Here is a 14,412-nt window from a genome sequence, read left to right as displayed (position 1 = left end):
GGCAAGCAAATTATATATATATAAATATATTTTATATATATATATATTAAAAATAAATCGAGAAAGACCAACACAAGGAAGCTACTTTTCTCGAGCTAACCCCTTAGGTACTGTTTTCCTTTCCTGTCGTTTTGCCGTTATTGCAGTGTTGCAAAACGAAGCCAACTACGACCAGAACCGGCTGAGAGCCCCGTGGAAATCAGCTGCCACCCCAGGGGTACCCGCTGGCAGTCCCTCTCCCGTGGGCAGAGCCCGGACCGAATACCCTACTGTGCTTTTTTCCTCATCGTCTTTGTTTTTTATTTTTTTTTTTTTCTCCTTTTCCTCTGCGGCGGCTGAGGTTCCTAGTACAGGAGAACGAGTCTGACAGGCTGCTGCACTTCTACTTTTCTGAGTGCTGAAAACCAGGGCCGGGGGGGTGTGGAAATTTTAAGTCGCGAGTCGCAGGCACCTGCCGTTACTTTAGGTAAAGCTTGGCTTCCAAATAAGGGGACAAAGTGTTGGGGGGATCTTCTACCAGCCAATTGTCTTTTGCCGGTCTTCTTTTTTTTAGTTTCCCCTATCAAGATAAATTTACTATTAAAGAACACCAGCGTCTGGATGGGGCGTCCATGGGGGGAGGCGGGCTGCAATCGAGTCCGGCTCACAGCCCCGCGCCGCGGCAGGGCTGACGCAAAGGACACATCAGGACCGGACCGGGTCAAAAACAAGCCCGAAAGAGAGTAAAAGAAGAGAGGGACAGCTCTGAGCAGACTGTCGCCAACAGCTCGGCATCACTGACCTTCGTGTCACCAGAAAGAAAGTGCAGCCTCTGCTTCACTGGAATGAACACGAGATGCTTCGAAATAAAACAGCAACCTTTGGTTTGGTAAAGAGTTAAGTGTTTTCCCATTCAAGACAATCGTATGTGGAATACTAACAAGGTAGTAAAACACAAGCAAACTAGTTTTAGAAACAAGGCCTTCGTGCTGGGCACAAGAAATCAAGAGTCATGTTAAACTTATCATCTCAAGAAAACAAAAGTGACTTTGGGGAGGGGCGTGGGGGGAAAAAAAACAGGGAGAAGAAAAGGGAACAGAAAGTCCCCCCCAGCAGAAGAAACCGCCGCCATCTCCTACAGCGACGCCCCAGCTCCTACCGCGGCCGAACTGGCTCCGAGCGCAGCATCCCTGCGGGGCCGGGGTGGGTGAGGGGGGTTCCCTCCCCTGGGGGGGTCCTTTCCGCCCCGCCAGACCAGGCCGCTGCCCCCGGCACGGCCGCAGGGAGGGTGGAAAGGCCGAAGGCGCTGCCGCCCTGATGATTTCTGGGGGCAGGATGGCGGTGGTGGCGCGTGGGGGGGAAAAGAGACGAGCAAAGTCTAAATGAGCTGCTAGGGCAAGTGTCCCAACGAAACCGGTCGCTGCTAGCGAGGAGGAAGAGGGCAGGGGGGGCAACTTGGAGACGTCCAAGAACAAAGCCAGGGGCGGCTCCGATGAAATGGATGACGGTGGAGACGGTTTCCTTTCGTTCCGCTACTGATCAGGGTATCACCAAAACCTTACAGCACTCAAAGAGTTAGAAAGCGGGGGGTGGGGGGGAAGCAAAGATGCGGGTTCGGGGTGGGAGACGTCATTAATAAAGGAGGGGGAGGGGGGAAACAAAAAAAAAAAAGGGGGGGGGGAAATAAAATTCAAAAAATCATGGAAGCGAAGGCACTCCAAACTATATAGATACACTATACATCGCTAGAGTTATTGTTACAATAATACAGGCCGGTACCTACTGTACAGAGTTAAAACTATATGGCTTTAAAAAGCTCGTCTACATTTTGTCTGATTATTAAACAGAATCACTGCCCTGAACGGTAACTTTTTGCTCATTAATAACAGTTCCTGGGTCCACATATTTACATACAAAACAATAAAACTCAAAATTCAAAAACAACCAAAAATAATAATGTACAAGCTTGAATTTGGTGAGGAGCTTTGTTGTGGTTTTTTTTTTTTGTTGTTGTTGGTTTTTTTTGTGGTTTTTTTTTTTTTTTCTTTTTCTTATTTACAAAAAAGGTTATTCAAAGACCTGGATCTAACTTGTATAAAAGAGCGTGTGATCCTGGCATGATCCTTGGAAAAAAAAAAAAAAAAAAAAGAAAAAAAGAAAAAAAAAGAAAGAAATCAAACCAGAGGGGTGCCCCCGACCCTCCCCCCAGCCTAACACACACACACACACCACACACACACACACACGAGACACACACAGACGCCGGCACAGTCACAAAACCAGAGAGAAAAGCTCTTAACTCCCCCTCCGCCAGTCCTAAGTGAAAAGATAAAACAAAAAAGAAGAAAAGCCACATTTCTGGCACAAGCAGCAATTTTTCTTCATTATTTTTATTACTCTTTTTTTTTTTTTTTTTTTTTTAAAAGACTCAGTAATTTACTGCCTCCGAATAACAGCGTCTGCGGCCAACGCTTCAGCAGTCTGGCCTCTACAGCAGATCCATACCCTGCCGCTGCCCTGCTTAATTTTGAGTCTCCTGTGACTATTTGGGTCGCTGGGTCAAACCAAGCCCCTCCACTTACCTGGCGGGACACCCACTGGGCGAGCTCTCGCTTTACCGTGCTCTTCAGCCCTTCCTATTAAGTTGCGCGTAAGGATTCGGAAAGCCTTCCGTTTCTAAACGTGGGTGTGCTTTCCTTTGCAGCCAGCCAGAATTTAATGACAGCTAAAAGCTTTAAAGCCGTGGGTTGGGTTTTTTTTTTTTTTTTTTGCTTGTTTTAAGTGTGTGCCTGACAGCAAACCGCTGAGGGGTACAACACGAGGGTTTATCGGTTTCACGGTAGGTGGTCACTCACCTCTTGAAACAGCTCCTGCCTCCCCGAAACCCGTCCCGTGTGTCAGGCAGGAGGGAGAGGGCAGGGCTTCTATCACCTCTGGGGCTGCTAAGAGACAGTTTCCAAAAAAAATTAAAAAAAAAATAAAAAAATCCCACGTCAACAACATAAAAGGTACAAGAGTAAACGCGCCGAGCTCATGAGCAAAACCCCTGCCGCCCCTGCAGCGGCCGAGCTTGCCGAAGCCACTACTGCCGGCTACCCCGGGTCACGCGAGGGTCCCCGCGTTCCCGAAAAGCAACCGCTTGCCTTAAGAGATCCGCAGGTCGAAAAACAGCTCGATAAGCACCAAAGAGCGACTACAGTTTCTCTGAAGGAGGATAAGGCCCCAGCGGACACCAACCGCAAGCCTACGACAAGATCAGGTCTCCAAAAAAAAGTCTCGTTTCTCCGCCGCGGCTGCGTCCGGCCGCTCACCTGACCCTTTCCCGAGGAATATTGCTTTGACTTCAGGAAGAGAGACGTGGATGTGCTCGCACCACGCGCCGTCGCAGGGAGGAAACCCGGACCCTGAACAGATGGACTTGAACAAGCATTCACCTCACGCTTCAGTCAGACTGTTTCGAGATCGTAGACAAAATAAAAAAAAGCAGTATTGTATCTATGTATACATGTATATATTTATATAATATATATACACACACACTCATATATAGCCAGCTTTCCTACAAGTCAGCAGGTACAAATTACTGTCGAGAGCACTCGGATGTGTATTTTATTAATATTCTACCAATGTAAAAACATAATGGCGACGTGGCAACACGCATCAATAAATAGAGATCAAAAAAAAAAGCAAGAGGTTAAAAAAGATGAAATTAAATACAGATTCTAGCTGTGGATTTAAAATCAGAACTATCAGAGAATGTGGCATCCTGCAAGTTAAAACTGCAGTTAAAAAAAAAAAAAAAATTACAAAAGAAACCAGTAGACTGTTACAGTTCACATTATCAACCCTGGTGTCCTTTTCCTATACGCACCTTGGGAAAGGGAAGCCTGTTCAAATCGAGAGCCTGGGGGTGGGGGCAAAAAAAAAAAAAAAAAAAAACAAACCAAAAAACCCCAAAAAAGCTTTCACAGTGGCCACTTTCCAAAAAGTCCCTTAACGTCCCCGGCCGGGCCCCCGCCTCTTCCGAGGATTTTGTTCGTCCGCTCTTCTCTGCTGAAGATGGAGCTGACCACCCGCCCCCGCCGGCCCTTCTGCCCTGCGCCGGGGGGGCAGCAGCTCCGGCCGGGCAAAGGAGCCGCTGCGGTAAAGCTAACGGCTTGCGTTGGTGCATGTGTGTGTATTATATTATATATAACCCACATGGGTAAGACTTTTCCCGTAACGAAGCTGCAGGTTTCTTCATCGCTAGCACTGATTTTTACAACGAAAGGCTTCCACTAGCGGTTCAAGCCTTAGACACACGGCAAACCCTCCCCCCCCCCCAACCCCAACCCCACGGCAACCTATTTTTCCTACCACGTCGCCCGCTCCCCACACCGAGCCGGGGCAGTTCTTCAGACAACCCGGGATATGGATTCGCTGACAAGAAACGCTGAGCTCTGTTGAATGACCCCTGCTAAGCTCCCGACCAAATTCAAGCTGTGCACTACATCAAAAGTCCGAAACTTCACTTAAAAAGAAAATAAAAAAAGAGGTTAAAAAAAAGAACTTCAGCAGAGAATGAGGTTTGGGGGTTATTTTGTTTTGTTTCGGGTTTTTTTTTTTTTTTTCCTTCTTTCTGTTGTGGGAGGGGGCATGAGGCAAGAGTCCTGGTTCTGAAGTACACAACAGCAAACTTCCAACATGAAGAGATTGTCGAGGGGAGAGACATTGGTGTGTTGTATTGCTCCGCTTTCCCTCCTCCCCCCACCTAGTCCCCTGCCCCGGACACCCTGCAGAGTGAGAATACAATGAAACTGGTTTGTATTTATAGATATTTTACAAGGTTAAATAAGAACAACAATAATAATAAAAAATTGAACACTAAAATGAACAGGTTGGTTGGTTTGTTGGTTGGTTTTTTTTTTTTTTTTCCTCTTTTTAATTTTCTTTCCAAATGTGACCAGTGTTGCTGAGCAAGACTCAAATTACTGGTGATTTTTCCTGTGCAGCTGGCTGCTTGGTACCGGTTCAGGTGGAGTTGGAGGCTGATGCTGTAGCTACACTATTGGTCTGAACTCGTTCTCCTGCGTTAACATCTGCAAATGAGAGGCGAGAGGAAGGGAAGAGAAAAAAAAACAACCAGTATTACCTCCAAAATACAGACAACATTTGGAACAATAGCTACGACATTCCCCACACAGGGAAACCCACAACTCCCACCGAGGTGCCGTTCGGCCGGGAAGCTCTCCTGACTTCAGGGGGTGTGGACGGAACGGTTTGGTCTGGGGAGAGGGTGGGGAGATGGGCCTGTCAGCAGGACAAAGGCAGCGATAAGCTGCCCACGTTACATCCCAGTAGCTCTAATCGCAAGAGGAGGCAGACCAGCATGGCCAAAGCTAACGCATCAAGTACCCGTGGCCACCACAAGGTTCCACGTTGGTGCTGAAGTTCCTGTATTGTTTGGCCTGCTTGTAACAAAGGCGTCTGTTAATTGTGTGAATGAGCGCAGACAACGAATGCGAGGAGCCTGCTTCCCTGGCAGAAACAGCTTGTGTGTTCGTGTGTAATTCATGCACTTGTTGCCTCAGAAAACGTCTTTCAAGTCTGCTGCTTTATTCTGTGTTGCTCAACCAAAGTTGGATCTGCCGCCCCCTGAACTGCTGAAGCAGATTAACATCAAGGCCTGAAGCCAGTACCGAGGTTTACACAAGCATACGACATTGTCAGGGGATGGGGTCTCTGCAGGAAATGGCCTCCAACACCTTCTCTTCTCTGGGAGGGACACCACTCACAGCATCGTGGGCACGTGTCAAAGTACATTCCAAGAAAACACAAAGTTTGTAAAGAAATACCAAAAGGAAATACACTGTAACTGTGATCTCGTAGGCCACATGCATCAGGTGTTTTCTCTAAAAAAAATTGTTCTTAGTATTAGAGGAGTTGGTAGGGGAAAAAAAGCAGCGACTTCATCTGGAACCATCCTATGAAGAATCTAATTAGGACGGTCATGAAAAGGAAAGTGGATGAATGGTTAAACGCATAAAATACTCAACACAATAAATACAGGATGGGAAAAAGATATTAAGTGACATTTTCTACAAAAGACCGTTGTGCATTTCTCCCACTTAAGTAAGGTTAACTGCAAAGCTATCAATATTGTAACAGGGAAAAAAACCCAGTTATTACCTCAATACAGAAGAGGGCAGACTGGGCAAAGAGTGCATTCGAAAGACATGGGGAAAAGGGTTTATAAAAAGAAAGAACAGATTTGCTGACCTCTGACTGAAGGACAGTATGACTAGCATAAATAATAGACGTGACAAAATACAACTGGTGGGCAGTGGGGGTGCAGGAACACTTCTCCAGCACAGGAGAGCTCGTGAGGAAACGCAGCCAGGCAATGCTCTACAGTCACCTGTTAACGAAACCCTTCTCCTCCACATGGACCTGACCCCAGTTAGAAGCGCAGCCATGAGCAAAGGCAACGAAATGAATGAGAGCCTAGAGATGGGCAGCACTCGCTGAGCGACAAATTAAGTAACCTACACAGACAGCAGCAACAAAAATAGGAAATCAAACAACAGCAGCATCCAGGAATACAAGAGACAAGTGGGAAGAGAGCATGATGCTTATTTGAAAAGGAAATGCTGCGAGGAGCATGTGGGAAGGAAGGGAAATCCTCCTGTGGGCAGAGGATGCCAGACTACTGCTCGGGGAGCCTCCCATTCCCTTTCCTCTCACCCCAAATTAATCGCAACCCCTTCCTCACGAAGGAAGGGCCACCATGATAAAAAAAAAGCTCATGCAGTAAAAGCACCACGGCAGCATGATGACAGTACCGATGTTATTTGGAAAGCAAGCCTGGCATGCAAGAAACGCCCTCCTACGTGGAGAATTACCCAAATGCCACATGCATGCAGACCAGCAATGGCGACAGAAATCAAAAGTGACTCTCACTGTGCCTGTTTTAGATTAATTTTCAGGTACGGATAACTCCAGCTAATGCAACATCTGCCGTCCCTGATGCAAGCAGTCCAGCTGGAGTCTGTACTGTTGGCAGAGGATTCCTCTGTAGGTGTACAGAAAGACCTTGTATTTCATTTGCTGAAATGAAATGTGCCTTTTGATCTCCTTTTCCTGAAGACAGCAGAGGCTGAAACTGTTATCATTACATTGCTACTGAGCAGAGATAAAGAAAAAAGAAGAGGGGATGGAGCTATTTCATGTAACATATGTAACATATGCTCCTTTTCTATCATCACTCTAATGGGTGAGTTCCTAAGAAATATATGCGGCACATGTCAGAAAATAAACCAGGTGATGCAGCCCAAGACCTTTTACATGGGGCTTTTCAGAACAATCTACGGAAGTGTACCCAGGCTGGGAGAGAGCGCAGAGCCTGCTTAAGGCTGTACTGGCTTCAAACCTGCAAGAAAATGCTGTATTTTGACATTGCACCTTGTTCTTTGACTTTGCATGGACAAGAAATTTGGGGAACAATAAGGGGCTTGGTTCCAGCATCTCTTTGCTGAAGCGCCAGAAAAGGAGCACAACTCGAGCATGAGGGGATCTGGGCATTCACTTACATCATTACTCCTCCTCACCATGAGAAATCAGTACTTGGGCATAAGAGAAGAAAGTCTTAAGTCTTCAGCAATGTAGTCAAAACATCTGCTTTGCAAAGCAGTGGCCTGTGCCGCTGTGGAAGCCCTGCTGGGAAACTAAGCCAGGAGCTGATGTGCAGCTTTCTGGTTTGGGACAGATGACCACATCACAGACAGCGGCCTGAGGTCAGGGTGGCCTCTTTGTCTTCAACTACCCACCTGACACCTCTGCCTGTGTGGGCAAAGAAACCACATCAGGGCTTAAGTGTCAGCCGCTTCTGAAACTTCTTCCAAAAAGAGGGCAAAAATATCTCTCAACAATGTAGAGCACCTCCTCCAATTCAGCTTTTCCCTCTGAGGAATGCCTCGGCTTTCTTGGAGGGTACGCGACACCCCTTAGAAACCTCCCGGAAAGGAAAGACAGGGCTACAGTTCAGAGAAAGACAGAGATGCCAACTCAGTCTGAGAAGCCTGTTAGCACTAATGACAGCATTAGTTGGTTGGATTTGTAATGCTGAGAGGCTGTGCTGCTCATCTGCAAAGATACAGAAACTAAACTACCACCAGCCTGGAAGTCCTCACAGGAACAGCGGAGGAGACAAGTGGAAGGAGGAGAGAAGCCTGGTTTTCCTATTGTGCCTGCCTACGGATGTAGAAATCCAGGGCTCAGAGCAAAACTGGTGAGCCTGAAACATGCCAGTTTTACTCCTCTAACTGTCATGGACTCGTCCCTATGCTGAGCTTGCAGAAGCCTGAGCAAATTGCTTGCCCCTCTTCTCCTGGTTAAGAAATTCAAGTTTTCCAGAATTCCTTCAATGGGAATACTGTACATGCACTAAATCTTATTTTATGGAGCACCGTGGGCTTTTTCAAATGCCACACATTGGCAGGTAACACCAGCTCTAATCTGTTTCGTTGCTGAAAGTTCACGCACACCATCGCATTTGGGATTACACGGGATCAACACAGCAGGATGCCGAAGACGATGACCCCAGCATCCCTGCTGGCACAGCTCCCCTGCAGATGGCAATTATGCTCTTCCCATCTTAATGCTGACTAACAGAGAGGTAACTACTGCTGCTGGCTGATCCAGGAAGAAATACATGTAGTCACACAAGCAGATATGCTTTCAGCTGGGTGCGCATGCTCCTCCTCCTCCAGCTAGATCAAGTCAGCATCCACGTGAATAAAGCTGCACTGGCATTTTTAATCAACGGCCAGCATAATTCACAGAAAGCTCGCACACCATTTCAAGCAGGGGCCAGTAACTCCCATCTTCCTTTTCCTCCACTTTGCTTTAGACATGCCACTAATGTCACAGAGAATTTCTCATAAATGTTTAGGTGAATTTACTAATGCTGGTGCAGCAAGGCTTCACACTGCCATTTCAAAGCCAGGTTCCCCTGGTACAGTGAGTCCAGCTTGATGCCTCAAGAAAAGAGGAAATTTACAAACACATTTTTTTAACACTCAAAAACTACCTACAATAATTCCCCTGCATTTAAGATCACGATTCCAGGATTACTGTTGCATTGAGCTGTTAAAATCACTGCTGTGAATCTATCAGGAACAAGAATCACTCATTTTGGATAACTTTTAAAAAATGCACATTTGTCTCATTGGTTAGTGTGAGGGCTAGTATTCCTGGCTTGATGAAACCTGCATTGTTAACGTGGTATGTTGAAAAGCCAATCTTTCCAACTCTCAACACCATACCACTGCCAAGCCTCCTGTCAAACACCACTTTGCTAGACTTCGGACAAAAAAAAAAAAAATCCCATTTTTCTAGTTATTCTCTAACTATGACCCTGCCTTGGTGCATGACAGAAAGCCCTGTTTTACACCTTGTCAAAAAGCTGAGATTCTGACATGGCTGCATACCAACATGACAGCTATGAAAATGGAGTAACTGTCTGCAAGCAGGTAAGAGCAGCCCAGCTGGATTATCCGCAGTGATGAGTTAGTTCACCGCATTTCCATGTATGTGCACCCGTGCCTCAAGCTTACAGAGCAGGCAACTACGCCGGACACAACAGCGGACACTTGAACCTCAGTATCAGTTCTGCTTGCTAGAGGGAGACAGGAGTTACACACCAATAATATGGATTACAGTTACATATATCTTGCTTTGCCCTGTGAATTGCCTTGAGACCCACGTTTTGTAGCATCATCATGAGTCAAAAAAGTAATTTCCGGACTTGTACAGCTTAGTCACATAAGCAAACATTTTGCAGAAAAGCCCCCTGCCTATCGGGTGCCCTGGGTTAGGTGGGAGAGTTGCTCCCATGCAGCTTTAGCAGTTACTGAAGAACTAGAAATTCACTTATCTGGGATGTGCAGGGGGCACAGGGAAAGAAGGGACCTCTTCTACGAAAATCTCTTGCTAACCGTAGCGTCAGCATGCAAAGCACAGCAGATTAACATAACCTCATACAGGACCTAATCCTAAAAATCACAGCTCCGATGACATTCCCCCTGCCTGCTGTGAGAACCCCATTTAAGTAAGAAACTACAAGCCAGCTGTGCTGCAGAAACCCAAAGCTGCGTGTTGCCCAATACTGAACTTAATTTCACAGTTTCTTTTCAAGCTACAAGGATGATTTTTTCGTTTTTGAGCTATGAATACAAGGTCCTATCCCAACGCAGTGCAGTGCTTGCAAACAGGAGGTTTAAAAATGTTGACATCAGTAAGGTGGGTTGGTTTTGTTTTTTCTTTTAGTATACTTCACATTTAGGACTCAGCGTAATGCATTCCCCCTCCTTTCCCCCCCAGCATGAACTCTTGTAAAGTGCTAGGTGAAAACAGATTTCTTAATCCCATTAATTCCTCAAGACTTGTATCTTGGCAAAGAGAACTCCTTAAAAGGCATGAAAGGGCCATTAAGTGAAACTATTTTTCAGAAGGGCTTAAAATAATTTTCCATGTTTGTATTTTATAGTTTTTCAATTGCTTTTACTACTTTATCTGCTTTTTTTCCCTCACTCATTGTTGAGCAACAGATGCACATAAGAGGGAATCAGAGAACATGACTATTTGCAAAACATACTGCCAAGTGTATGAAACAAACACACTAAATTTGAAAACAGCAATTTTGTTTTCTCCTAAGTTCAGAGCACTTCAATTGTACAGGCTGTAGCTTTTATCTACTGCTACTACATTTTCCAAGAGAAGCCTCATCTTTCAAACCTGGGTACATCTGTCTGTCCTGCAGTATGAAAATGTTTTCTATACAGCACTGGCTGGACCAAGAGCATTTGATATCAGGTAACTGTCAGGCACATCGACCTGCAAACGCTTTCCTGCATGTTTCAAGAATACTTTTTTAATTAGGGCTTCTCCTTATCAGCTATATTACACTGAGCAAGTGCCCTGCACCTCAAAAGGGGGTCACAGCCCTTTGTCAAATGGGACTGACGTGCATGCAGGACATGTATGGAAGCACACCCATTTTGCAGCCTGCCTTTGGTTGCCCAAGCCCCGACACAGCTGGCCGCTGTGCTGACTCAGGGCTGACTCAGAGGAGGAGTGCCACGTACTGAATCACCTCTGCCACGCCTAGGATTTTCTCTGGGAGTCGCCCAACTGATATTACCCAGCTTTTAAGCTTTCACTGGAAACGGAATACAATATGGAGTGGCTACGGGCCAACAGCAAGCTTTTAAAAGGTTTCTGACAGAAGCTTGAGAGAGCGCGAGAGAGGCAAAAAAAGAAATGCACTCAGTGCTGGCCAAAACCCAAAAGCATCTGCCTCGTGCCTGAAGATGACAACAAGTGAACTCAGTACGAAGCAACTGCAACTACTTAGATGAGGCAGTGAGCACACTGTCTGAACTCCCCAACCAGACTTTTAAGTGCTATTGCCTTTGGGGAAAAATCCTCTCCAGCCACGTTCCACGGAGGCCATGCGTACTGAAGCTAGCTGTTTCTTCTCTTCCTAGGCATCACAAACTCATGCTCCCAAGTCAGCTTTAATTTCAGACTTTCTGAGAGCTCAGAAATTAGGTGCAAAGCAATCTCTGCAAAAAAAGGCCTGCTAAAAACCAGAGGAGGCAATGACTTTTTTAATAGAGGAAGTCTGAGCAAGAGGGATCAACAACGTAAACATTCAAATGTGGAGTCTAAGTGCCCTGGGTGAGGATTTGGATTGGTGACCGCAGCTAGCACCCAGATGACCACCCAAATGACCTGAAACCAGCAAGTTTCAGGTAATGACCAAGCAACCCTTCCTCCCCGTTCACCCTGAGGGCCAAGGTGGCACACGGACCCCAGCGGAGGGAAGGTGCCTGGGCAGGGGGAGCGACGGTGGGGAGGGAGGCAGGCAGGCGCATGTTCTCACCTGAGGCCGCTGTAGCGTTTGTAGGGGTTGAAGCAGCTGCTTGGTTCCGGGCATGAGCAGGGATGAGGATCGAAGCCAGAGATGGGTTACTTGACAGTTCTGGAGGGGAGGTGGAACAAACAGAGTTAGCTCATCGTCCACAAAGAGCCCCGCATGCAGGCTCAGCTCCTTGGGTTTACCCCCAGTAACAGCAACCTCGGGTGAAACACATGCCCTTACAGCCAAAGGTCATGTTACATTTTCTTCTTTGCCAACCAGCGAGAGGAAACTACAGCCATATTCGGCTAGGCAGTCTCCAGAGCAAGACTGTCAAAACTACAAGTAGTGGTCCAAAGGAATCACCTCCTAGAGAAAGGCAGCAACTTGGGAGAGTTAGCAAAGAACCAGCCATGCCTGTTCCTTATCAACGGCCTGATAACGATGTATCCTTCTGAGCACTGGAAGGATTCCCTTTGCAAACTCATTTGCAATCAGTCTCAAGGAGAAGGCTGATAGCAGGGATGCTGCTTTGGGCACTGGCTCAGCAAGCAAGCAGCTGCCACAGTTGCTCCAAGAGCTTCAGGGATTCACTTCTTTGGCTCATTCAAGCATCACTTTCTCAAGGACCCAGGAGCCCAAGACCAATCTCTCACAGCAATCTCCTTGAGCGAGGCCAAGAAGAGGTGACATCTCCTTTAAAAGCACAGGGAAAGGCAAAGGGAACTGGTCTCCTGGGCAATTTAAATGGGCAACAAAATGATGCAACCATTCTTTCTGAAGACATTAACCAAGGAAAAAACAGTCATGTCTTTTAGGCTCCAAATCTCATGTAGCTTCGATGTGTATCAGAATGAGAAATAGTCACCTTACAGCCACAACTGTGGGAGGATTAAGGGCAATACATTGCCAACAAATGACAGTCTTCTGGCACCCTATCAAGAAAATCTAGTGCCTCACAGAAGGTGGGACTGAGCCGAGACAAGACAGGTCCTGTTTGTTTCAGAAACAGGAGTGACTGACTGTCTCTCGAGAAAGCAACATCCGGTGAAAAGGATGTGAACAGTCACCTCACAGAAGGAGACTGATGACTTTTGGTGCTCCAGGAGGTCATCTGGAGGAAAAATGAGAATAGAGAGCTTTTTACATAAGACCTCCTGTACAGAAACCAGTCCAAATCACGCCATGGGTTCAGTAAGGTAGTTTTGTACACAGTCGTAAATTATTTGGGCTTATTTTGAAGAGCCTATTGCTTTTCTTTAACGCAAGTTTTAAACTTAGGGCCTAAAGGGATCAGTAATCTACTTGGCATTTTTTTTTTCCTCCATTAAGCTACATTAAGTTTCTTTACTGCTGGGAGGGAAAGATGCAGAAGACTCTCACCTGCTCACAAGCCTCTTATTACTACACATTTTGAGACTGCCTTTCAGCACTTACGAACACAAGCTCCAGTCTAGAACCAAACAGAAGCTGCCCCATTACCTGCAACACATCCATCCAATCTATCCTGTAACGCTCCATGCGGGTCTAAGCAGACCTAGCTAGTCCTTCTAGAAAGCCTCAATACTCACAGCATTTGTGCAAATACTAATCTTCAAATTCATGTGGGAATAATTCAGAATTCATATATTCATAATATAATTCAGCATTCATAAGTCTCCATTTTAAATGGGAAGATAAACTGAAGAAACATGAATCCTCAAGTGTCAAAGCTGAACACCAGTGATAAACCTATACTTTAATACTAGCTTGGGTATTGGCTACTCTGTGCTGAAAATGTTGCTTCTTCAGTAATTTTTCCCATGCTATTTCTCATATCTGTTATTACTGGGAATCTGACGTTTACCTTGCTCTTTTGAAAGTTTCTATCATCCCCACATTATTTTCTGCTCATCACTGGCAGCAACACAGGGTTATGACCCGAACAAAAGCAGAGCTAAAACCTCAAGGAAACCAAACGACATTTGTCACCTTCTGGTGCTAAGCGGTGCCTCGAGGATGCAGCCATACATCGCTGTAGCCAAAGAACCAGCTGATCCCACAGAATGACACTGTCGTAGCAGCACCACGACCCCATTCTCATTCCTCCCATACATTCATCTAATGCTGTCAGAACACCTCTTTTCACAGCACCAATTATGGCAAGTATACTGGGTTTTGGTTTTTTAGAGGCAAGTGCAACCATTTCTCTGAAGCTACCTTAAAGAACTTGCACAACAAGACTGATCTTGTTCCCATCTTCTCACATTATCTTTCTTGGTATGAAGTTTCTTAAATTCAGCGTGCTCTGAATTGTCTTGACGCTTCACTTAGAGGAGCAGGTCAATTCAGGCAAGAAATAACCAAATTGAACTCTTTTGGCTGAAGTTTTACAACAGCTTTGCTTGAGAACTTGTTTGCATTTTTGTTCTACCGTATTTTTGCAGGTATCCTGTCTGTAAGGATGAGACATGTCAATACTGAGGAAAAAGCTTGATCTGTGGTATCTGCAGTCTACAAAGTACTGAGAACCTCTGTTCTCAGTGATTTTCAAT

The 14,412-nt window shown here is 45.9% G+C and overlaps 1 protein-coding gene across 2 annotated transcripts in view; it reads right to left on the bottom strand.

Annotated features, from left to right (window-relative positions):
* Positions 1-3,468: 3,468 nt before the first annotated feature.
* GSK3B (glycogen synthase kinase 3 beta) overlaps positions 3,469-14,412 on the bottom strand; it is a 154,243-nt gene continuing 143,299 nt past the window's right edge. For both annotated transcript variants that reach the window (XM_074593771.1, XM_074593762.1), the window contains 2 exons: positions 11,903-12,001; positions 3,469-5,057 (listed from right to left, as the gene is read on the bottom strand). In XM_074593771.1, the coding sequence (XP_074449872.1) occupies positions 4,990-5,057; positions 11,903-12,001 (167 nt within the window). In that variant the 3' untranslated portion in view covers positions 3,469-4,989. The remainder of the gene's footprint in view (positions 5,058-11,902; positions 12,002-14,412) is intronic.

The sequence above is a fragment of the Larus michahellis genome, chromosome 1 (assembly GCF_964199755.1).
Source record: "Larus michahellis chromosome 1, bLarMic1.1, whole genome shotgun sequence".
Classification (NCBI taxonomy): domain Eukaryota; kingdom Metazoa; phylum Chordata; class Aves; order Charadriiformes; family Laridae; genus Larus; species Larus michahellis.
Note: the sequence above shows the minus strand (reverse complement) of the source record. Positions and strands in the feature narration are given on the sequence as shown.